The 26,811-nt window shown below is 40.3% G+C and overlaps 1 protein-coding gene across 3 annotated transcripts in view; it reads right to left on the reverse strand.

Annotated features, from left to right (window-relative positions):
- Nucleotides 1–5,098: 5,098 nt before the first annotated feature.
- Nucleotides 5,099–26,811, reverse strand: part of E2F3 (E2F transcription factor 3) — a 63,249-nt gene continuing 41,536 nt past the window's right edge. For 2 of the 3 annotated variants that reach the window (XM_037893058.2, XM_037893061.2), the window contains exons 2-7: nucleotides 20,441–20,552; nucleotides 13,557–13,776; nucleotides 12,995–13,153; nucleotides 10,018–10,132; nucleotides 8,231–8,369; nucleotides 5,099–7,403 (exon numbers count right to left, since the gene is read on the reverse strand). In XM_037893058.2, the coding sequence (XP_037748986.1) occupies nucleotides 7,138–7,403; nucleotides 8,231–8,369; nucleotides 10,018–10,132; nucleotides 12,995–13,153; nucleotides 13,557–13,776; nucleotides 20,441–20,552 (1,011 nt within the window). In that variant the 3' untranslated portion in view covers nucleotides 5,099–7,137. The remainder of the gene's footprint in view (nucleotides 7,404–8,230; nucleotides 8,370–10,017; nucleotides 10,133–12,994; nucleotides 13,154–13,556; nucleotides 13,777–20,440; nucleotides 20,553–26,811) is intronic. The other variant, XM_037893060.2, reaches the window with a different exon arrangement.

Consider the following 26,811-nt stretch of genomic DNA (forward strand, 5'->3'; position numbering starts at 1 on the left):
TTACCCTCATCGTGCCTTTTTTCAGAGATATCCTTGGGTGTGCTGGAGTATTCTGTTGGTACTTGCAGGACAGTGCTTGACAGCTCCAGTTGATGAGGCAAGGAGTGGGAAGGTCTCAGGTCCAACCGAGACCTCATGTTGAGCTCCATCAGGTGCTTGCAAAGCCTGAAGACCCAGAAAGGGCTTGCCAAAACAAGCAATCAGCTGCAGAAAGCAGTTCAAGAGAATACTGGAAGTGACCACAATTTCACTCTCCCACATCAAACTTAAGTGAGGGACATTCTTTTTTTTCCTATATATGTACAAATGCAGAACTTCAAGCAACAGCTCTTCAAATTCTACAACCAAGGCAGAAGGCCTGCAATGGATGTTGTCTTCAAATTTGTTGTAAACTTTTTGATATAGCCAGGTGATTCAACACCTGCCAAGTCTTACTAAGGGTAATGAAAAATGTATAAAAGAGAGTTGGGGAGATACATGTAAATTCGAGGCCTGTTTGAGATGGAAACAGAGATGATTTGAGAATGAAAATTGATATTTGAGGTACTGACTGACCTGATCACATTTCTCATATGGACTAAAGCAGGGGTTCTCAAACTGGGGGTCAGGACCCCTCAGGGGGTCACAAGGTTATTACATGGAGGGTCATGAGCTGTCAGCGTCCACCCCAAACCCTACTTTGCCTCCAGCATTTATAATGGTGTTAAATATATTAAAAAGTGTTTTTAATTTATATGGGCGCGGGGGAGGGGGTAGCACTCAGAGGCTTGCTGTGTGAAAGGGGTCACCAGTACAAAAGTTTGAGAGCCACTGGACTAAAGTTTATAGAGGACTGGCCATGCAGTCTGTATCTCAGCTGCGGCTATGAGAAATGTCCTCTTCTCGGGTGTATTGTACACATGGTGTAGGAATCACTCTGAGCCCAAGGTGCTTGAAAGAAATACTCTTTATTCAGTTGCCAGTTCCAATTGCCTCTGCATAACTACACATGGGCTTCTGTAGCACCGTTCCCACAGACTTCCATCTCTGAACCTAAGGTACTTAAAGGTACAGAGCCCAGTACCACAGTACAGATGATATTCTGAGAACTAGCAGACCAGAGATCCCAAGAGCTTTGTGAAACAAGACTCTGACCCTAAATCAAAAGTGGTACAGGCACTACAGGAAATACCTGACCTCTGGTCAGGTAAGTGAATACATCGACCCCATGGCACTCACAACACAACCATGCATACTGTTATAAAGAAATCCAGATTCCTCTGGAGCAGCCATGAAGGCAAAGCAGTTGCCTCAAGTAGCCCTGATGGTACATGCAGCAATCCTTCTAACAGCTAGAGTATTGCAAGGTGAGTGAGGACTGTTGGCCCTAAGCATGTGAGACTAGAAGCTGAAGTTACAACCCATGCAACTTGGAAGAACTAATAGCATGGTTTTGAATGTTTGAAGTGTAACAGATGGCAATGCTTAAAGTAAGAGGAGCATGTTTCGTCAAAAGCTCCTGTTTTGTTTTTTATAAGAAACCACAAGATTTTTGAAAAATGCCCCCATTATGCACAGTTGCAATTGAGACGTCAGGGTGTCAACCTGAAATGATTCAGGATCAGGTGGAGAGTTTTACCCCAACTTGAAGACAAAGAGTATGTTTGAACCAGACTGCCAAGACCCATTCTGGCTATGACAATGTCTTGCTGCATCTCAACTGACATGCAGGCAGCTCTCCTGAACCAATGGAATCAGAGGGAACGGAGAGAAATTCCCAATTCCAGTCTAAGGAAAAGGGAGTTTGTCAATAATGTGAGTCTTGTTTGACTCTGGACTGGAGAGAATGGGCATTGTCACTGGTAATAAAGAGGCCTAGTCTGGACATGTCATCTTATAGGTGAAAATTAGCCTGTGCTGTGGCATAGCAATAGAACTAACACACCAACAATTTTGAGAATTTGGTGCTGATTATCTCAATTGAGAATCCCATATTTACAAGTTAAGTGCTTTCCCATTGGACATTATTGCTACCTGAGTACTCAGGTTCAGGTAAGTAACTCCTGAGGGATCTGCTCCTGAAGCAGATTGTCTACTATGCCCAAATGAAGGATGAAAGTCCAAGGTCTTCCTGGCATTGCAATAGAATAGGTTCTAGGACTAAAGCATCGGGGAGGTGGGAGGTGGAAGGGGGAGAAGATCACCAAAGGGCCCACTCTGATCAGAACCAAGACCTTTGTACCTGGAGCAGCTGCCAAAAGTTATTTATTGTTGTTCCCTGGTAGATCAGGGGAGGTCAATGTGCAATTGACTTCACTTAGAAAGAACAAGACTGCAGGTCTAGTGATTGAGCATTAGCAGCTGATAGTGGAGCAGACCCTAGGAAAGCTTTATGACTAGACTTCAGAAACAAAGCATTAATGCCAATGTTTGGACCTTATATGACTTAAATCAATTATACACCGGGGTATTTTAAAAATTCAGGTATTAGTCTCAGATCAGAAGTCTTAGCCATCTTCAGAGCCAGTAGGTGGGGTAGCACTGAATGAATAGGTTCCAGAGATATCCCAGTGGAGTTTTGAGAATGAGTTTCCAAGGTTTCCGTGCCAAGGATGTTTCAGCACACAAGGACACCTTGGTTAAAGAACCAAGCTGAAAGGTTTGGATTCAGAACCTACTAAGGTCCTAGTAAATTTTTTGGAAAGGATTGGTTTGACAGATACTATCTAGAGTGACTCCCACAAAAGAAATGCTAGACCTTCATCTGACTCTGGGAGTAAACCATCAGTAGCTATCGCTGGAATTTCAGTGAGATCATGAATTCAGGCCATTTTAGAGATGGTTTCAAATCCATCTACAAAGTTGGATCTGAATTTTGGATTAGTTCAGGTTCATCTATACTACAATAGCCATCTTGTCATAATGGTCTTTTCTGGTCTTGAAATTTTGTTAGTATACTTCCCAGAATTGGGGTGCTGCAAACAGATGGAAAAAGGCAAGTGCCTCCTACATTTTTGTAGTGCCTCATAAATTTCTTAAATCTTGCTGCACAAGACACACTGAAGTGCACACTGCACACTTTCTTCAGAAGTAATTAAAGGGTGTGTTTCACCAAGAAATCTGGCTTCCAGAACATGAACAACGCTAGTCGCAATTAAGATTCTGCTTAACATTTTCAGACCAACAACCCCGCTTGAAGCAGGATTTGTCCAGGTGCTCTTCTGTCACAGGAATGGCACTTAGGGACATAAGGCAGAACCTCAATCTGAGGTCTTTTTTCCCTGTTTTGTCTCCCTCATCTAGAGCTCCAGCATGGAGTACATAGAAGGAACAGAGATCTAGGAATCCAGGGAGGAGAGAAAGAGATGATTAACAGCTTCAAGTAGGAAAGAGTATGGATGTAACTGTTAGCTGGATTACTGGCTTCTCCAAAGCGTCCTCTGAGAACTGGGAGGGAGCCTTTCATTTTGAGTGCTGATGTTCGGAAACCAGTTCCTCCTGCTTGCTGTCACTTGTGGTGCTTCTGAAAACTTTAAGGGCTAGTAGTCCTGGCCTCTCTCCGGGATAGTGTATCTCTGGACCAGAAAGGAGATTATGAGAATCAGGGGGAAAAAACATGCAAACTGCCACCATTGGTAGATATAGTATTCATAAACTGCTGCAGGCAGGGAAAGATGCTGGTACCCTAAACCCAGACACTGAAAGAATGAAAAGATTCTTCCTCCATTTCCCTGCCACTGTGGAGAAACCAGAAGGTCATTATCAGGAATATCCAACCCTGTTCATGGTTGTCAGCAATCCCTTTTGGTCAAGTAGGCAGTCTCCCCTGACAACAAGCTCAGTTTTCCATCTTTGCCCACCATGCTGGAGTCTCAGAAGGGGAAGGCAGAAGGAACAAATACCTGTTTTACACAGATAGAGACTTAGCACAGGATTCTGCCCATCAGCTGCCTGGGTGCAGCTCTAGCATCCAGACAGATCCTGCCTTGACTGGGGAGGTAAGGCAAAGACCCTGATTCTCTTCTAAGTTACCTTGTTTTTATGACAGTGTCACACCAGCGTATGTCTACACTGCAGTAAGCCTGGGGTTTGAACTCAGGCTCAAACCTAACCACCCTTCTGTCTACCCAAAAATCTTGCTAACCCTGGGTTTGGACCCAGGGTCCTAGAACCCCATGGGAATGGAGGGTTTGAGCCTGAGTCAAGCCAGGACCCAGGCTTCAAGCCTTATTCCTGTGCAGTGTAGAAGCAGCCCAAATGGACTTTGCTTTGGGAGTCCACCAAAAATATTTCACAATCCCGTGGGCTAACTTTCCTTCTGTTCTCTGGACAGTCAAGTTGGTGAACCGTCAAGTTCTTCCCCACTGCACTATGAACAAAGGGCTAGAGCTAGAGTGGCCACACTTTGGAAGGGCACTAGGAAATCTGAGATATAGGTGGTTGGACTGAAGCCTGCATCATGCTCTGTGGATCCTAGACACCCAAATTGGAACCCAGGGTTCAACAATTCATAACCAGGGATACAAATGGCTGTAGATGCTCAAGCCCTAGGTTAACAAACCCTGGGTCTGCTAACTCAAGTTCTACTAAGCCTGGGTTTGCATTTGTAGTGTAAACATACCCCCAATGTCTTCAGTGTAATTAATCTTGATTCAGACAGGGAGTCTTCCCATCAGTTCCTTAAGTTACCAACCTCCTAAAAACCATTTCTCCTGTGAAGCCCATAAGTAGGAATTCTTAATGCTTAAAGTTAAATTAAATAAAACATTGTCATCCCACCACTCGATTTCCTAGTGCGTCACATTTTGTATGCATGCCTTTTCTTTAGATTATAAAGGTCTGTCTGTTTTTCTGTCTTGTACAGCACTGAGCACATTGTCAGCACTACACAGACAAGTAATCTATTGGAATACTGCTGGTGTTGAATGGTATAACCTGACTAATTAATAAGCAATTCTTCATAAACAGAAGAAGTTTCTCTCATTAAATAAAAGAGGGGAAAAAAAAACAACAGTAACATCTATACCTGATGAAGGACTTCTTTAAGACAAATGATATTGATCTAAAAGTACCAAGAGTAACAAGAGTTTAAAAAATATTCAAAAATAAACACCTGTATACAAATCTAAACTCTTTAAAAAATCCTTTTTATTGATTCATTACCATACAAAATTTATTCAAATTACATCCATTTAAAGTGGTAAGATCACAGCTAGAGAACAGGTCACCCTTTAATAAATCTATTTACAAAACTCATAAAAGCTTTTTTTTTTTTAAACATTATTTTACAGGGTTTCTTTTTTCTCAACTAGCATACAATGCAAAGCTAATTTAGATTAGTATTTTGCCCACACACATTGGGACAAGTGTTTAATTTATACAAAACAGTATAACAAAAAGGACAATAATATAATCTATTAGTCTCAATTTTATCCTTCTCACAAAGTGCCCCCTTGTCTCTCAGAAAATGTCATGCTTACACAACTTTTACTTTCCTCTTCCACAAGACTAAAATTTAAATACTGCAATTTTATTTACAGATCCACATCATTTAACAAAAAAACTCTTAAAAAATTACGAACAAGCTAGAAAATATTCTGGCAGTGTTTACAAATTAATTCCTATTGTACAAATCTGCTACATAACTAAAGTGTGAGTACAGAACATATATCAACTTAAATATAACCACTTAATGAACTATGCACACATTTGTACATATAAACACACACTTAACACTGTTTAACAGTTCTTAATGTGTTGCACTTTATACATTGTTATATTCTAAAGCTCAGTCATATAGTTCTTATTCTAGTACTGTTACTTTTAGTCATTTCATATGTGAGCTTTTATAGCAGCAACTCAATGGTACCAGAAAACCTGCATACATCATATGCAAACTACAATACAAAATAGTACTAATTTACTATGTGTGTCAGATAATCACGACAGTAATACAAACAAAAAAAAGTTTATATGGGGCATCATCTACACCAACATTTAGCCCATAAAGTGGCAACATTTTAAACAAAAACAGAAGGTATATTTAAGACTTATTAGAATTCCTCTCACTTTCAAAAAATAAATATTGGTGCTTTACTATACTACCAAAGAGTTTCAAAAAATAAACTTAATTCAGTTAATGTGGTACTTACAGTTATGTAGTTCTTGCTTTGGGGAAAAAAGCTCTGCGTTGCTGGCGAGGAGAATTATAAAAGCTGGAAGCAGAGGCAGCTTACCCGCTGCTATAAATATGGTATACTGAACAAACAAAGCTTGGTATAAATTATTTTCCATAGAGAGAATAACACAGTGCATATCTAGTAGGCACTTAACACAAAGCCCCACTTAGTACCACAAAAATTTATGTACCAGGTCTAGTGTGCACACTGGGGGCAGTAAAATTGAACTGTGCATCTTTGTTTCATTTTAAAAAGAGAAACACTTTCACACACATATGTAAGCATTTTAAAAATCTGTGGTTACTATGAGAAGTGGCAGAACTGTAATCTTTGCCCATATTTGTAATATACACTATATTTAAAGTTTATTTTTTTATTAAAAACTTATAAGGACATTAGTATCTGACCTCATACTGAGACAAATACATTGCTCAAACTGAGCATTATGAGAGTAATTTAAACATTCCCAGGAAGAGTTCAAGAAACCCATTACACACTCTTGCATTACTTCCTATTTACATTTACTGCAGGTACAATCCATATTGTGAGACTCAGAAGACATGCGTTTTCCACAGAAGGCACAGCTTGAAATACAATTTAAAAAATTGCTATTTGTGACTAAACCAGTTCATTGAGCCCTTCTCCACAAGCCCACTGTACACAGTAAGCAGAGATTGGGGGAGGGGTGAGAGAGGAACCATTTATGATCACCTGCCTGCATGATGTGCCATTTGCTGATGCACAAGGCCTGGAGCCTAAGGTTAAACAAGGCTTTGTTGCAAGAGCCTACAGTTGTGTTCATACTATTCTAGGAAGTATTTCCTGAAAATGTCAGCATTGTTCAGGAGTCTGTGGTTGACTCTGTAATGCTACACTTGGGAGTAGGAAGGAGGGAGGGGACAACACAGAATCACAGCAGGATTTCTGGTTCCATTTAAAAAAAAAATGGTTTATATGGAAAATAATTAACAAAATATAATCAGCTGTATATAAATTCATCCACCAATGAGGGAAGCTTTTCTAAATCATAAGCATCAAAGAGATCACTGATGCCCTCTTCTTCCCCAAGGCTCAGCAGGTAATCTTCCTGAAGCAGAGGAGGCAGCAAGTTCACAAATGGCCCTTCGAAGTTAGAGGGAATTTGGTCCTCTGTTTGCTGCAAAAGGTTGGCTGGAGAAGCCAATGGAGAGAGGTTTGCCATATTTACCGAGCAGTCCCCTTGTCCTGCGTTACCAGAAGCCAGATCTGTAAGATGTGAAAATAAAAGATATTTTATCCTATTGGAAATATTATGCCTGGATAAGATAAAGTTACTCAATACTGCAAAGAGGGTTTTTCACCATGTTCTTTAAACACAAAGCAAATAAAAAGTGGCCCTCTTGTTCTACATCCACCTGATTATACAAAATAAACAGCATGTCAGAAAAAAATATCACTAAGTCCAGTAACAAGTCGATCACAGCAGTTTAAGATTCACTAAACAATTTACCAAAATCATGCTGCAGAAAGTGGTATTTGTCAGCAATTATTTATATTTAAATTAAATTAAAAACACTGATTCGTCAATAGGACCCACTAAGTAAGCCTATTATTAATGTATTAAAGTCTTAGCAGGCCATACAGAATGACTGAGACTATTTCAAAGTTAAGTACGTTTAAGGCTCTCTAAATAAATATAAAATGTCATCAATGTCTGACATTGGTTATCTGCAAATGACAATAAGTGAATTTAAAATTCTGCCTCCGATTATGAGAAACATTATGTTTGTTTGCTGCCTTTTGTGTATGTCAGCAAGTGATAATAAACTAGATATATTTTCAATGTTATATATATTTATGATAAATTAGGACATATCGTTTCATACCACATGTGAATACCAAACCTGATAATAAGCAAATGACAAACAGGGGAAATACATTTTCTAATATGCAGTCTAGAAACCTTACATCTTTCTGTCTTAGACAATAAACCCAACCAAAAAAACAGGCACCTGTACAGATTACTTCTTTTAGTTAAACTTTCATGTTAAACTCTGAAGACCTTGTGCATCATAACAGAAAGAGAATTTTACCTTTGGAAATTGTTTTTGAGATATTTCCGTTGTGGTCCTGATTGTATGTTTTAATAGGACTGAGGCTGTCATTCTCTTCTGGACATAGATAAACCTCAATAGGTCCTTCGGTACTAGATAAATGGATCAGCGCATTCTGCTAACAGAAAAGATTTCAAATTTAAGCAAAGTTCTGTGCTAACAAGCACTATAATAGTGACCTTTCTGTCACCACTGGAGGTTGTATGATATGGTATGTTTTGGTTGCCACTGTTTGAATTCCGGTATAATGATCAGAGGCATTACATATTCCACATCAATCCCTGTGTTTACATGTCACCTCATTTTTGTAACATGTGAAAGGTTTTACTGACAAACCTTAGTTAGGAAGAGAGCATTTAAGCCTACCCACCTCTTTGTAACAAACTTAGGGCATATCTACACTTCAAATTTAAATCGTCTCAAGTCAGATCAACCTACAGCCAATGCAGTAACTAAATCGGCTCTTTAGGTCCACGCTACGCTCCTTCTGTAGGTGGTGCACGTCCTCACCAGGAGTGCTCGCACCGACTTAAGTGGGGAATTGTTGGGCACTGACAGCCTGAGCCATCAGCCCCCGGGCGGCGCTCCGGCCATCAGCTCCTGGGCAGCAACCGGCAATATAAACAACTCAGTGTCTACACAGACACTGCGTCAACCTAACTATATCGACTTAAATGCTACACCTCTCGAAAGGTGGAGTTATTAGGTCGGTTTAGTGGGTAACTTATATTGGCGGAAGGACATTTTAGTGTAGACACTTACAGAGTTAGATTGATGTAAGCCGCCCTATATCAACCTAACTCTATAGTGTAGACCAGGCCTCAGAAGTTCACCGATTTCTGTGTTATGTTATAGTGAGGTACATATAAAGGGGATTGGACACTTAATATTTTGTCCCAATAGTTATAACCTGTTGCTTTATGATAGGATGGGATTTACAGTGCAATAGTCACAAAATAGTGTGTTATGGTTTGATTTATTTAAAAAGTTTCTGACTTAAAGGACATGGCAGAGATGCCTTTTCACATGTTAAAAAAGTTTTTCAGCTTGTATTTCATCTCCATATTGATCTATTCCCTTACTCCTCTTAACAAAGCAAATGTCACTGTCTTATACCAGACTGATTCTGTAGGAACCTTCTTCTGAGATTAAAATTCCCACACCTTGAGAAGTTAGTATTTTTCTCTTTCATTACATCAGTCTAGGATTTTTTATTTTTTTTTTTGTGAAAATGTACCTAGTCAGTCACCCTTCCTATTATGATGAAAAACACAAATATTAATTCCACAATAGAAAAAGAATCACTTCCCTCAGGCAAGTGTAGCTGGTCAAGGCTGCAGTACATTATTAGCAAGCTGAGGGGCATTAGCACGTTCAGAATCATGCACTTCGACATCCTTCTTTCAAAGTTACCTACTACACCGTTAGACAAAATGTTCCTCATGCTAATCATGTTCTGCATTCAAAAGTAGCATGAATTAGTTGAAGAGGGAGTTGGACTTGAGAGTATGAGAATCTAAGGATACAACTGCAAGAGTGCAGGAGAGGACGAGAAATATAAGATTAGTATCTGAGTTATATAAAGGGCAGTTTCTGATTATATAGTTCTCGTCATCTTTGACAACGTCCCCAAAGTGCTCAAGACATATCAACATCATCCAATTTAAGACAAGCATTTCAGGTGCCACAGGCAAGCACAGACACACATCCTCCATTTGTAGTTAAAAAATTACATTATGCAACAAAAGACGCTACGGTGCTCTTACCTCCACTGGGTCAGGCACTTCAAGTCTGGTTTCTGGGGGTGCTTTCACAACTATAACAGTTTGGTCTTTAAGGCCATTAATTTTTCGAATATCTTGATATGTAACATAAGCTAATGTAACCAGTGTTAAGGAGTCCTTACAATCAAAGATGCAGCATATTCACATTAAAAGAAAAAAAATGTTTCTGCAAAAAATAATTGATTCTACAAAGCTTTGTTCCCAGTTAATCTCCATATTGTTCCTCCTCACCCCTATTTTAATTTCAGTATTCTCCCCGACACTGAAAACCATTCTTTGTAGCCACTAACTTTCAGGCAAATAAGGACCAGTTGAGATTCTAAGCAAAGCATGTCAGTACTGTGCCTCGATCAAACAGCTGGGGCCACTACTGAGTGACAAAAGATATTTTCACTTGGATCTGGGTGCTGCTGTTTCCAGCTGTGTGTGTGTGTGTGTATGCACGCGCACAGAAAGTTTCAAATACTTGCAAACTAGTTACAAAAATTGGGAACGTCAAAAGAAATGTAAGGTAATTTGCAAATACAGACACACACACACTCTCCCCCTTCCCCACCCCAATAATTTTAAATATAACATTCAATCACCCATATTGTAATTTCAGTTAATTTTTTAATTTAATTTTGTTGGTAATTATTTCTCAAGGAGTTGCATCTATAATTTTCTTTTATTACTGTGACAATATATTTTGTTTTTATATCCTGCGTTTTCCAGGCAATCATCCAGGTTGATGGAAGTTACAATAAAGTGGTGCACATCATTTTGTGTGTTCCCAGGCATAAAAATGCTTAGAGCAATCTCATCTAATGCCCCTTTGGAAAGGAGGAAAGTAAAAAGGAAATAACTTAAACAATTGATTTTACTTGTTTAAATTTAGTGCACATAAAAAGTGTCATATTTAAGCACTGGGAAATGAAGTTCGCTGTTTATATATAGAATATTACAGTGGTCAACATTAATACGTTTTTCTAAGTCACCACACTGTGATATCTCAATATTACTCATTGCTCAGTATAGGAAATAACTACTGTCAGCGTACAAGTGCTTCAGGGTCTTCATTTTTGCCTGTGAAGCATCTACCACACTCTTTGTACCGCAGAAGTGAAGTCTTATGATGACAGTTACTAATGTGTGTTACTTTTTGGTAGATCTGAACCTTAAATTATTACCACTGTGCAGCACAGCAGAACAGTACTAATCGTCCCAACTCCATACCACTAACGTATCTCAAAACTAACTTGGACTGAACACCTGTAGAAGTGAGATAGTAGGTCAGCCATCATGCTCATTCAAATCCTTTGCCTCTCTACTGAGATTTCCAGGAAAGGCAAAGTGCATAGTGGTTTTGTATCAGATGCAAACTTAAATGAAAGCACCAAATCAACTTTCTTTCACAATAGATTTGGACTGGAATTGAATTGGCGTCTTACAGGTGAAAGGCTACATAACACATTAACCAATTTTCTAAGCCATCTAGACCCTCTTAATACTTTCAAGAAGATCTGAAAATTCTCTTACAGTTTGGACAGTTGACAAGCAAGAATGCAATTTCCTTTGTTGGAGAAACAAAACCAACTAAGGCTGGTCTTATTCCAATAAACCTAAGGTAATAACATCACTAAGTTACTCTCCAATTCTACTGCCATCACTACGAGAGTATAGAACCCATGCAGCCTGGACTTGAACGGTGTCCAGATACCACCTCACAGAAAAAAAATAAAAACAAACAAATCTGTTCTCTGAGATTAAGAGCAAAAAGAGAAAACCTAATAAAACAAGCTTCTCAGCCGCAGTAGCAGACAGTAACAGTAATTCTTCGTCAGTCTGCACCATGGTAGGCAACAGATTTTACAGAGACAAAGTCAGGATCAACCCTATGTTAAGCGTTTCTGTGGTTTCACATCAATATCCATTGGAAGGAATAATGAATTTAGTTTACAGTAGCACTGCTATTTTATATCATGGTACATTTCCTGACTTATCAATTCACAGATCAAATACATTCAAATGTGGACGTTTCCACAGTGGTCATGGTTAAAAAGTCACCATTGACACAGTAAACATTATAGCCTTTTTTTAAGGATAGGAAATAAGTGCAGTTTTTCATATGACGCTGATATCAAATGTTGACTTTTGAAAAATCAACTACAGTATGCAATAAAGATTTTCATCATATATCAATGGGTGAGATGTCTGGTAAAAGCCACGATACTTTTTAGGATTAACCTGTTCTTCACAGCCATATGAATACTGGAAAATATATTAATCTTCTGCAGCTTACCATTGTTATTAAAATTAGTAACTTATATTTTAAATATATCTAGTTTGGGTATTTATCCCCATAGTATCTAGAGGCTAGGAAACAATAAAGTAAGTTGCAAACAAAAGCAGATTCAGCCCTTGCCTTCCTAGAGTTCAACTACTTGTATTTGGGTTTTTTGTAATCTTTATATACATATTGATGTATTTCCATACATTTGCATATATTAAGCAATAAATATGTGCATATATACAAGATCTAGGTAATATTATAAAAATACGTACACAAAAACGTAGCTTATTTTTGCAAAAAGTGGGTTTTGATCTGGCTTCAGAATTGTAAAACAAGAGCACAATGTTTTAAAAGACATGCCTGAACTTAATTAAATATTTTGTCTTCGCTGCACTGTAATGAAACTGCTGAACTCTTGGTCCTACTACTTTATCTAAAGATGGATATTTTGGGACCTCTTCATACATTAATATTTCTTATATGCTCCAGAAATGTTAAATGTATAATTTGATAATTGGTGTAAGTGCTTTCTTAGCTACATCTGCATTAAATCACAGTAAACTGTTACTTTTTGGAATGAATGTTCAGTGCTGTGTGTCACTTATCTCTGTTTTGAAGAGTTTTCCTAACTCTTACTCTAGCAGCAGGGAGGTTAACCACCTTTGGAAATGATGGCATAAAGGATATCTCTGATTCTCTGAATCCTCTGTTAGCAACTTGAGGTCCAGGGTGCAACTTTGGATCAATTCATCCAGTTTCTTCTCTTCCTGACTGAGTTCAGTCACCTCCTTTGACAGGCCTTGACACTGTGCCAGCGTGCCCCCATCATCAGATAGACTGCAGCCCCTACAAATCCAAAGAAGGCAGGGTGTTTGTAATCATTATTACAACTCAAAACTACACTGTAGGAGGAGGGGGGCAAGGAAAAAAAGAGGCATGTCTTTAAGTTACAAGCATTGATTACTGCAGCCTTCATCCCCTAAAGCAGCTTAAAGGATGCCAATATAAGCCAAGCTTCTCAGAGAAGGCACCTTGTATTGTGGCACCATTTAATACAAGAATTTCCTTACAAGAGGCCTATCAGATATTAAAAAACTATCTTAAATAAATAACATTAAAAGGCTTTTCTATTTTTGGAAAGTCTTTTGGACGACTGCTGGAAGCAGGAGTGTGAGACTGGAAGCAGAGACGGGAAACACTGCCACTTTATAACAGTGCAATCAACTGGAGAAGGATGGTGAATACTCACATCCATTGAATGTTGTTTTTGGATTTCTTCTTAATGAGATGGATGCCTTCCAGTACATTGGTGATATCATAAATCCTCCGTTTCTGCACCTTGAGGACCTCTGCTGCTCTGTTCAAATCCACGACCCCATCTGGGGACTGGCTCAGCAGCTGAATGAACTTCTTTGTGAGAAGACCAAGTGATGTATCATATCGAGTCTTTTCTGAAGGAGATTTTGGAGCTTGGAGGGAAAATGAATATAAAAAAGGAACGAGGAGGAAAGAAATGAGTTTGTTAGCTGCTGTTCAAATCAGTTTTCCCATTTCAGTTTTGAAACGGGCATTTGAAGCAACAAAATATGTTTTGCAGAAACTTCCTACATATTTTACTACAGAAAGCTCTTAAACTTTCGCATTAGCACAAAACCTACCATTGGATATTTATATGGTTTCACAGTGCATCTGTCCAAAGATCAAGGCACATGGACTCAATTTAAAAAAAAAACACACATGTGTACTTCCCATTAGCTTTATGGATAATGCATGATGAAAGTTTAAGACTATGCATAGTATGGCAACCTAATTTTTTTAACAGTATTTCGGTATACTTTTGTCTTGGCAGCAACACCAATTACCTACCCCAAATCAGGCTGCTAGGCAGTTTTCTTCATGGGTTGATCGTCCCTCTTTTAAGGTAACAGATAATTGCCTGTGAAACCCTTAAGTTAACCAAAACTTTGGTGCTCTTCAGTAGGTGTACCAAATGACAGTTTCCCTAATTTACAGACGACTCACATGAATCAATGAGATTTACACCAAATTTACACGACAGACAGTTAATAATCATGCATCCAAGGCTGTATATTATTTCTCCTTAACCTTATAACAACTCCTTAAAACCAGTAAAGTACAGAGTTTTTCCCCAATTTGCCCTCACTACCCTCACAATGATGTTAAGGTAGTGAGGGCAAACTAGGGAAGAGTGCTGTACTTTACCGGTCTTAAACAATGAATCAGCAACTAACTTACTCTCACTGGAAAACGAGAGGGGATATTTTCTATATGCTCAGAAAATTAATTGACAAGTTTTGCAGTGGCACACAATCGTAACTGCAAAACAAATCTATATTTGTACAGGAACATAACAAAGTGTTTCTTCCATGAACAAATGGCGGCATCTATTCATTTCATAGATGCGTTTTCAGAGGCCAGTTTAAATATGTGGCCCAGAATAAAAAAGTGTTACTAACCTTCCATAACTGTTGTTCTTGGAGAAGTGTTACTCATGGCCATTCCAAAATAGGTGTGTGCTCGCCCTGAGCATCGCCGCCAGAAAGTTTCTCTCTCAATGGTATCTGTCAGGTCAGCTTTTGATGCTCTCTGGGGTCATGCGCTCATAGCACCAGTACAAAGGGGCCTGCTGACCTGTAGCCCCCTTAGTTCCTTCTTGTCGGTTAACTCTGACAGAGGGGCAGGCATGGGGGTGGGGTGTGTGTGTGTGGAATGGATCTGAACAACATATATCGAAGAACAAGTTAGGGAAGGTCATTAACTTTTTTCTTCTTCGAGTGATTGCTCATGTCAATGCCTAAATAGGTGATTCCCAAGCACACCGGACCCTAGCTAAAATGCGCGTCTATAGAACGCGAATTCGGATATAACGCGGTCGCAGCCATGGATCCCAAATTTAAGTACAGTACAATTTTTTTGAGTTTTAGGTGACCTTGGTGTTCATTACCTTATCATTCATGCAAGATCGTCGGAGGCAAGACACATATACCATATCACAGTCTGACGAGGAATTCAACTTTGAGGGATTTACAGAGGAGGAAGTTGGAAGAACAGACATGGAATGGATGCGGGAGCTGTCCCAGCAACTGTCCAGGCTCGGGATAACTGTTCTGCCACAAAATATTAAGTCCTGAATAAGAGGCGACAATGAAGCAGAAGAATTTTGTCCCGTTGCTGAAAGTCTAACGGATGACCAAATTCTTCAGGCAGTACGACCAAACAACATTCCAGAAGCTGAAGAATTGGCCTTCGCCGTGGAAAAAGAAGAGGAAGATGAAGTGGACGTCGTTTCCAACGTCAACTGCGACCGTAGACGACTTAGAGACTGCTTTGAAATGGTTTGAGACGCAAGACGTTGAGCCTATAAAAATTATGCAGCTACGTAATCTTTTGCAGTTTGCTAAGTGGAAGCAGCACAGCAGTAAGAAGCAAAAGCAACTCACCGACTTTTTAAAGAAAAACTAGACTAGTTTATTATAATGTCTACTTTAAATCTCTAATAAAGCAACACTTTTTTTCTCGTTTATTGTTTCCTTCAAGTAGGAGTTTATTTTCTAAGGTTTCCTATACTTTATGGATGTGAAGGTAATTAGCGCTACAAAAATTTCTATATACATATGTATATAAGTTTCTCTGTGGCATTTCATACACGAAGATGGAAGCTCATGGCACCTGAAAGCAGACAATCAAAACAAAGCACACAAAGCATTTAACTGAATTAATTAAAAACGCTTCCATTTCAAAATGCAATTTCCACTGATGCCCGTGGTGAGTACTGTATCTTGTAGACTCGTTTTTCTCGACAGTCCCGAGATTTGATGCTATTGTTAGCCCGCTATAACCTGCAAATACACAACTACATATACTTGTACTGAAATTTCGGTCACAAAAATATAATTTCATTTTAACGCGGTCCCAGCTATAACACGGTACTTGGCATGGATCCCAAATCCCACGTTCTAGCGAGGGTCCGATAAAGTTGCATAGGTGGAGGGTTCGGAGTTCATTGGCATGCTGATTATAATACCGCTCGGTCGAAACCTGAGTCGTCTCTAGCCTGCTGGGTGATGGCGTAATGAGAGGCAAAGGTGTGGACTGACACGACCATGCTGCTGCTCTACAAATATCCTGCACAGGAACTTGAACCACAAATGCTGCTGAAGATGCTTGAGCCCTTGTAAAATGCACCATCAGGGTAAGGGGAGCAGGGACCTTCGCCAGGCTGTAGCATGTGCGGATACAGGAAGTGATTCACAAAGAAATTCTCTGGGCTGAGACTGGAAGGCAGACGGAATGAAAGGCGACAGCTGCAAAAAGCTGAGTAGATTTCCAGAATGACTTAGTCCCTTCTATGTAGAAAGCTAGTGCATGTCTGACATCCAGCGAATGGAGTCTCTGTTCCTCTCTGTTGGCTTGTGGCTTTGGATAGGAGACTTGTAGGGAGACATCCTGGTTACTATGGAATTGTTAGACCCCCCTTTGGAAGGAAGGCCATATGGGGCCACAATTGAACCTTGTCCTTAGAGATGACCGTATATGGTGGTTCTGACGAAAGGTCAGATCTCCATGACCCTTTGGGAAGAAGTAATGGCCACCAGGAAGGCCACCTTCCAGGATAGGTAGAGCAGGAACACTAGCCCCCAGCTCACCTCTTCTGCCCATGCTCCCCCGACACACACACACAAACACCAGGCCGTAGCCCTGAGCCCCCACTCTCTCCTACATCAGGAGCCCCAAGGCCCTGCAGCCAGAGCAAAGAGCCTCTTTCCCGCCTGGAGAAGCCCCAGGCACGCCCCCTCTACTTTCCTGGAGGAGCCCTGAGCCAGCCACAGCCACACCTCCCCTCCTCTCTTCTCCCCAGACCCCAAGCCGCCTGGGAAAAGCCGCAGGGTCTCTTCCCAAAGAAGAACCTGTGCTTTCATTATGCCCCATACAGGTTTCAGAGTGGCTGAAGAGGCGGTATCTGGTACTCAGCTTCCTGGGTTCATCAGTAATCTCTCTGGACTCCCCCCGCCAAACCCTGCAACCTCCCCTGGCCTATTATACCCGCCACCCATGTTGTCAGCGGTACAAACAGAGGTTCCATTAGCCTAGCCAACACCAAGTTGAGGTCCGGGGAGGGAGTGGCGGTTGTACCTGGGGGTATAATCTCTCCAAGCCCTGTTGTGCCTCGTCATGAACAGATCTATCTGTAAAGTCCCCAACTTCTGGAAGATGCCTTTCCTGACATCTGGACGGATGACTATTGGAGAAGGATCTGCTGAGGTGATCCACTAGCTAGTTCTGCAACCCCAGGAGATAGGAAGCTTCGAGATGGATCAAGTGGGCTACTGAAAATTCCCACAAGCAAAGAGCTTCCTGGCACAGGTGAGAGGAATGTGCTCTACCCTGCCTGTTTACATAAAACATCGCTACCGTGTTGTCTGTAAGAACCAAAACACACTTGCCCTTAAGGAGTGGTTGGAACGCCTGGAAGGTGAGGCTCCCTGAGCTCCCTGATGTTGATGTGTAGCGAGAGGCCCTGAATTCTAAAGGACCCCACATGAACTCCCCAGCCCATCGCCGAAATGTCTGTGATGAGAGACATTCACAGTTGGGGGTCTCGAGAATGGGACCCCTGCACACACTGCCCATGGAACCAACCACTAAAGAAGGGAGGCGATCACTGGTGGAGGAAGTGTGATGACCATGTCTATGTGAGGTCGGCCCAGTGCATAGGCCAACCAAGCCTGAATAAGTCTGAGCTGCGGCCTCACAGGTTGCACCACACAGATGCATGAAGCCATATGAGCTAGGAGCTTTAGGCAGTTTTTTTGTCATGGTGATGGGGTGGTTTCTGAGGCTTTTATGAGCACCCCTATTGCTCAGAACTGGGCTTCCAGGAGGAAGGCTCTGGCTTGGACCAAGTCAAGGATTGCCAGGAAGAATTCTGTCCTTCGAACAGGGGAGAGAGTAGACTTCTGGATATTTATCAACAGGTCTAAGTCCTGGAAAATTGTCTGCATTAACTTTACATTTGTCTCCATCTGGGTCTTGGTCCAACCTCCGATCAGCCAGTCGAGGTAAGGGGAGACCTGAACCTCCCTGGTTGGAATGGTTTTCTTTGGTGCCGGAGATGACGTAGGGTGCTGAGGTTCCTGAGAAGCAGAAGCGACATCCGTTCTCGGTGCTGGGGGTGAAGACAGGTGCTGAGACTCTCTAAGAACCACCAGGGCACTCCAAACAGAGGCTGAAGTACTCAGTGCCACAAAGTGGGGTTTGTTAACCTAACTAATTAACTAACTGTTTTAACAAACAAAACTTAACAACTACAATAACGGTAACTATATACACCAAGTAGAAATAAAGTCCACTGAAGGAATATTTGCGAATACAAAGGACGAGGTAGTTTCAGCAACTGCCACAGGTGGTAAGAAGGAACTGAGGGGGATGCAGGTTGGCGGGCCCCTTTATACTGGCACTATGAGCATGCTAACCCAGGGGGCACCAGAGCTCGAGCTGACAGACACCACTGAGAGAAAAACTTTCCAGCGGCCATGCTCAGGACAAGCACACACCTACTTTGGAACTGACATGAGCAAGCACTTGAAGAACTACTAAGTAGTATTCCAAACTATTTCTAATATTTGGTGCTACACACCCTAATTTTGTTGGTCTTGTAATCTTTGAAGACACAGAGAATACAAAACGTTTCAAACTCTTGCATCAGGGCAATAAGCCAGCCAGTAACCAAAAACGGTTAAGAAAAAGATTCCCCTCTGGGCAGATTATACCACATTTGTCCATTATAGGGTTTTTTGCACGTTCTTTCAAAGCTTCTAGTACCAGCTACTCTCTGAGAAGGCTCTACACTAGAAGGATCACTGGCCTGATTCAGTATGGCAGTGTCTGTGTTCCCACATCTAATTGTAAAAGTCAGGCTGTGTCTACACTACGGACCTTATGGCAGAACAGCTGTACTCCTACAGCTCTGCTGCTGTAAGGTCTCTCCTGTAGCCGCTCTTCGCCGGCAGGAGAGAGCTCTCCTGCCAGCATAATCAAATAAACCCCAACGACCGGCATTATCTATGTCTGCAGGAGACTCTCTCCTGCCAACGTAGCACTGTCCACACCGGCACTTTTTCCGGTGAAACTTACATCGGTCAGGAGTGTGTTTTCTCACACCCCTGACCAACAGAAGTTTTACCAACAAAAGTGGTAGTGTAGACAAACCCTTAGTCAATCTGAAATCTAACCTAGAAGTGGGCACTAGAAGTATCCTGAAATAATTTGAAGAATATTGTGTCTTTCCTATGGAGACATACTCATCCACCCACTCACAAAAGGAGGCAATTTGTATCTAATCCCTTGGCAGATTCAGGGTCTACACAGGGACATTAAGGAGAGCTAATCCAAATTAACTAAAGATGTGGATTTAAAGCAAATTAGATAAGCCACATTAAACCCCTTTGTGGACAGTCTCATTCAGAATTAAAGAGGCCTTCATTTGGTTTAAATGAAGCTAAACAGGTTTAATGTGGTTTAACTCAGTGGTTCTCAACCAGGGGCAGGCATACCACTGGGGGTATGCAGAGGTCTTCCAGAAGTACATCAACTCTCTAGATATTTGCCTAGTTTTACAACAGGCTATATAAAAAACACTAGTGAAGGCAGTACAAACTAAAATTTCACATAGGCAGTTACTTGTTTATACTGCTCTATATTCTATACACTGAAATAAGTACTGTACAATATTTATATTCCAATTGATTTATTTTATAGTGATATGGTAAAAATGAGAAAGTCAGCAATTCTTCAGTAACTGTGTGCTATGACATTTTTGTATTTTTATGTCTTGATTTTGTAATCCAGTAGTTTTTAAGTGAGGTGAAACTTAGGGGTATGCAAGACAAATCAGACTCCTGAAAGGGGTACAATAGCCTGGAAAGGTTGAGAGCCACTGGTTTAACTAAATCTGATTTAAAGGCACACCTTTAGTTAATTTGGATTAATTTTCCTGAATGTTCCTCTACAGTCAAGGCCTTTGACTGTTGGGTTTTTAGGAAACGACATCATAAAGAAAGTCCAAAATAGCTTTAAGCCCCACACCACAGAGCATAACAAAAGTTTCCTTACTTTTTGGACTATCTGGACTTCTTGTTGCAGCTCTTCCTTTTCCTTTTGGGGTTTTTAATCCTTCAGCAAGATATTGGTGACCACTTTCTCCTAGCTCCAGCCTTCGCTTTGCCTGTTAAAAAGCAAATGTTGTATTGATGGAGTGTCATAAAAGTACATTGCACTTTACAGAATATTGGGGAAGTGTGGGGGACGGACAGACAGAAGAGAACTTTACACAGCAACCTATCTATCTCGGTTCTTATTCCACACTCATCACTGTGGTATGAATGTCTACTGGCACCTTAACATTATTTTAATATTTTACTTAAAAGTCACAATGATGGCTACATTTGAATAATCAAGTAGATCTTTTAATTTTAAGAGAAAACTGAGTTAGGGACATATTTCTAGGATAATATCGAGCGAAATTTGACTTTCTTGAACTATACGTCAAAGATCTAAAAACATTTCTACCTACCATTGTATTAAGAGTCCTAGTTATAGCACACAGTGTAACATTAAGGGTGAGCTCTCGAATACACACAATGACTTACTTGTACAGCTACATTTTTAGTGAAACATTTTTTTAGGATTCTGTGTATCTTCAGAAGACAGCGCCAAGTTATATTTGTGTAAATTAGATTTTATGTGCACCATCTGACTTGGTAGCTATGAGAAGTTCATAAATAACACTTATAAACTTCCAGCAATGCTACAATGAACATGGCACCAAGAAGTATAATGTCCAAGCATGGGAGAAAGAAGGAAATCTGGCCATCTTGGAAGCGTCTGGCCATCATCTTGGATTATTTTTGGCTTAATCAAGAAGAGAACCATTCAGTTTAGCCTACCAAGTGAACTAGAACATATAAAAATTTATTCTGAAACCCAGGCTGGAGAAAATGGACCAGTGACAGCATCAGAAAAAGGCTGTTTGAAGACTGTCTACCCAATGTGTTCACTTATGAAGAAGTAAAGCTGTGTACAGCTTTGCAAGAAATGAGAGATGGCGGAAACTCTTACAAGACTCATCTGCTGAATTAGATAGCAATATAGAGATAGACAGACAACATAAAACATCATCATCAGTGTGAATCCTGTTCCTAGGTACCTGAACTATTAATTTTGGAAGCAATTCCATGTCATGCCATTAGCCACTGAAATTGGACCTGGGGATAGTTGATTCATTATCCTAACAATAAAAGGAGCATTAACTTGAATACACACAAATGGGAAGGTAAAACCCGTTTCTAACAAAATTTGCCTGCATATCTGTTTCCGAAAAATGGGGCTAATACAACTAGATTTTATGATTCAGAGGACTTTATTTTATTTATTTAAAACAGAAAGACAAATAATCTAACACCAAAGAACTAGTCAGATCTGCTCTGGGCCAAAGCAGGACAGCACATCGGTCCGGTATGGAGCTGTAAACAGTGAAATATTTCTTCTGTTTTTTTTAATGTGTGCATTTTATTACTGTACTGGTTTGTCTCAGAGAGCTCTAAATATATTCAATTGGTATTTACTTTTTGATAACTGACATTTTTGTGTTGGACTCCCTTTGTGAACCTAAGGCTCATTAACATTAGCGTCAAGGCACAGAGGTTCATCTTACCCCACAACACAGACCCACAATTCACAAGCTGCTCTGAGTTATATTTATCTTTGAGTTAAGAGGGTAGGGGACTAATTCACAGATCACATAACTGCAAGTGAGCTATCCTACATTTCCTCACAAGCACAGACAAAATTATGCTGCTGCAGCCAGACATCCTGAAACAACAGCTCTCTAAAAAGTCTTAGCCCTGGTCTACACGGGGGGGGGGCGGGGGGGGGGTGTCGATCTAAGTTACGCAACTTCAGCTACGTGAATAACATAGCTGAAGTCGACGTACTTAGATCGACTTACCAGGGCGTCTCCACCGTGGTGAGTTGACTGCTGCCGCTGCCCCAAAAACTCTGCCTGCGCCTCTCGCGGTGCTGGAGTACAGTAGTCGAAGGAAGAGCGCTCGGGGGTCGATTTATCATGTCTAGACTAGACGCGATAAATCGATCCCCGCTGGATCGATCGCTGCCCACCGTTCCAGCAGGTAGTGAAGACGTACCCTTAGTTACCTCTCTTCATCTCAATAGGGCATTAACTCTGCAATGCAAGCCTGGCCATTTAAAGTGTCATTGTTAACAGAAACATCTCGCTAATAGACTTTAGCTTGTGTGACTGGATTGATTTGACAAAGATATTACACAGAAATGAGATAAAACTCACTTGTTTTTTTAAATTTTTGTTTCTTCATCCAAGGACTCTGGGATGGAGGGAGGCAGGCAGGGAGAGAAAGGGAGACACTTCAGGATACAGGAAAACCAGGCCACAGGGATTGTGTTAAGAGAAGAATGAAAGATCTCAGGAATATGTGGTGGGGAGAATATTTTTTTTTTTTTTTTTTTTTTTTTTTTTAAAGACAACACTTCATGAAATAACGTAATTATATTATTGAATAGTTTTAAACATCAACACATGTTTTGTGTGGAATGAATTTGCTAACTAATCCTCCTCTCTCTCCTTCCCCAGCCCCACAGATTTCGCAAATATTTTTGGAAAAACAATTTACAGATTTGTAGTGGTCATAGCTACCGGGAGGGTTACATAAGCATATCTAAGAAGATATAGCAAATAGGAGCTTTCTTTAAGGACTTGCCTGTTAACACCCTACAACCTTCTCCTATGAACTTTATATGACTAAGTACCAACCATGATTATTCAAACAGCATCTTTTAGCTGCTTCCGGTAGTACTGCATGTTTGTGTTTTTCAGGAGGTGTTTGAAACAGCTGAATGGTCTTGTCAGTTTCATTAAGACTGAGTGTATAGGACTGTATGTATACAAAGGCAGAGCAGGACTATGGATCTCTGGCAATTAGCACAGATACGACTTCAGAGAGTTATTTTGGAGAACACAAAAGATTTGTATAGGATATGGAATAAGACATTTAAGAACATTTTCTGGATATTCAGAAGAGTAAAACAGCTTGGTAAATAGGTATTTTAAGAAGCAGTTTCCTTTTAAACCTAAATCCTTTTTAGACTGTTTTAATTGGGAGCCAGACATATTACACTTCAGATGGGAAGTGTATTTTTGCATATCCCATATTTGATAAAGATCCAAAAGTGGTAGAAATAGTGTGTTCTCTCAGTTTCCTCTATTGTAGTAAGTCTGTAGGCCAAGGGTTTCATTGCTCATTTCATCTGACTACTGATTTTGGATGCCTTCAATTTTGTGTCCCCAACTTGAGACACCCTAAAGGAGTCTAATTTTCAGAGGATAGGTATTCAGCATTTTCTGAAATCAAGCGCCCTTTGGAGGAATCTCAAGATTGACATTCAACAATTGAGGCAGATTAATTCAGAAGTTGCTTTTGAAAATCAGGTTCTTCATATATTTTTCTAGATCAGAAACCTTGAGACAATTTTAATAATTAGTCTGACACTCCTCTCAGCTGCTCCCATATAAAAAGAAATCATTTTTCTTAAGCATTTAGGGATTCCCTTCTGTTTATTTTTCTAAAAAAAATTTAAACCTATTGTGACCAAAAGCACCATTATATTCACACCCTATGTATTATTGTAATAATCTTTGTGCAAAATACCGTTTGTAAAGTATGAAAAAGCTAACACATGGATCATCAATATTCTTGTGTTGTGTGTGTACGAAATGCGTATTAAGTTATGAACATGAGCTGAAATTATGACTACAATGTGTTTACCAGACCAGTCTGGGGAGCAGTTAAACCGATTTCTCAACAACAAAGGACAAGCTGGTGCCTCTAGTCAGGTGTTAAAGTTAATTGGCAATCACTAGTCAAGTGGCCAATCTTTGGCAAAAAAGAGGGGCAGACACAGATAGATCTGCATTTTAGCAAACAACAACATGGAACCTTTCACCGAGAGACTCCATGCCTCCTTCTTCACAGCTGGAATTAACTTTATCAAGGAGTAACCCTCCGGAAAATGCATTTAAAAGGGTGACTGGACTACAAAAGTGAGGGCCAAAAACACCCCAGTCTCTCTCTGTTTCACCTACGACAACAAAGAAACCAGCCCTTTGACTCTGGATGGAGATCCTGACCTGAGAATTTGGTCGTCCATGTTGCTGAGAACCTTTGGTAAGGATCGGACTTTGAACCAAGTCTAGTTTGTTAAGTTTTAGCTACAAAGTGTTTTATCCTTATGTTTCTTGTAACCATTTCTGACTTTCATACCTTATACTTGTACTCACTTAAAACCTCCTTTTTGTAATTAAATAAACTTAACTGTTTTTGTGTCTCATCCGGTTAACAGGCAAATCCTGCCATCCTTTCATGGGCATTCAAGGTCCACAGAGCACTGGCACCTCTATGGTTCCACTACAAGAAGGGACAGGCCAAGAAGAGAATGTGTACAAAACACTGGCCCCACTGTACACTATTGTACATGCTGTGGGGCAGTGCTCCCTCAAGCTGTATTGAAGGGAGTTCTGGTAAAGAAGTTACATTACTTCACAAACTACAAAGACCAGCAATACATAGCTGGCCAGAGCTACCCTTCGCTTCAGCTTTAGTGGGGCAGAGGACACACTGTTTCCGCCGTCCTCCATACAAAACTTGTATACTTGGGTTTTGTGCAAGGGATGAGAATTGTGCCCTTTGTTTTAGAAGTGAAGGAGATAATATTTTACTAATTAGAAAAAGGCAGTTTTCCTTCAAGATCATACTAAGCGCATACTCTTGCACTGTTTTTCATATAGCTTTTCCAATTTCTTTCTTACTAATTCAGTGTAGGCCAATTTTTAACTCAGAAGTTTTCCTACTGACAGAGCGTAAAAAAGCAGCCACAATTTTATCAGATCTCAGTCAACACACCCACAGATAACAATAAAATGTCTACCCTGGTCAGCTTCTTTGAGCAGTATTATTGAAGAGAACTCTACCAAGAGACATGCATGCAGAGAAACCAGTATAGGATAGACCTGCTAAAAACATAGAGGGAACAGATTTTTATTTTTTAAGTCAGGCCTCTCTTTTTGAAGCAGCAGTTTGCAGCCACAGTTAGAGCCAGGTAGATTCTAATTACCTTATTAATCCATCTGCAAATAAACTAAAGACTGCTTGTTTGGAAAAAGGAATCAGCCTCTGAAAGTTGGTCAGTAAGTCTTCAGCTTTGATAGATGCTTACATAAGGTATATAGAGTGCTACTTAAGTTGTACAGGAGCCCAAAGAAACACCCTAGGAATCCTAGTGAAAGCAAGGAAGACTTGATGCAACTGCATATATTAAATCAAGGGAAATTAATGGAAGTGGTGGAGAATAGAGTTAAAGACAGACATTTGGATCCCTGATGTCCTTGTTGAGGAGTGGTTCAAACACACAGGAGAGAAATTCAACAGATATTCATTCTACAGTACTTGCATCTCTACACTGGGGTCTATTCCCAGCTCTACCACAGATTTCCATTTGTGACACTGCACAATTACTTAATATTTATGCTTGTTCCCCAATCTGTAAAATGAAGATAACACAGGGATGCGGACATCCCTAAATCATTCATGCTTGCTTTGCAGGTACTTTGAGACAGTCAAATGGAAAGCACCAAGAGGTACTGCTATATTAGATATTCTTAAAATACTTTATTTTATTATTAAAATACATGAAGAAATGTTAAAGAACTGATGAAAGATGCTAGGTAAAGAAACTCCAGATGTTACTATCATCATAGTGGTCTTTTAAGGTTGGGAACGGACACGAAGAGCTGCTAGACTAAGGTTGTATCCTTTTTTTTCAAAAACAAGTAAAATGATCCCTCCCGCCCCCCGCCCCGCCATGGCTCATGGTAGTACTGAGATTTATCACACTGTGGGGTTCCTGAACAATCAGTGGAGCCCTTCCAAAACATCATCAGATCCAATCAGAAAGAAATAGGGCATTAGGAGCTGAAATTACATGGAGTTCTATCATAAAAAGATCCACCAGAATGAATTACAGGGATTTAGTTATAGTTATATTACTGCATTAATATACGTGAAAGGGCCTGTGCTGCCTCTGGCAGAGCAAGGGGAATTACCCCCCCTTTTTTTTAAGAAAAAGTAAACAAAGTAGCAGCATCCATTGGGGACAGAAATCAAGTACAGTAATACATCTAAAGTAAAAAACAAGGAGCACTCTGAGCTGAAAGATACATTTCTAGTGCCATGCTGCAGATTATAGCCAGGCCCACAAATACCATCTATTATTAAAATTGCCTTACACTTCCATTATTAGCCCCCCTTTTCAGTTATTTATAACTTTGCCAAATTTTAGCCATTTGCTCTGAAATTTTACATGTGGGATTTCTGCCTAAGGCTGGATTGTTTTGG

This window comes from Chelonia mydas, chromosome 2, assembly GCF_015237465.2.
Source record: "Chelonia mydas isolate rCheMyd1 chromosome 2, rCheMyd1.pri.v2, whole genome shotgun sequence".
Classification (NCBI taxonomy): Eukaryota; Metazoa; Chordata; order Testudines; family Cheloniidae; genus Chelonia; species Chelonia mydas.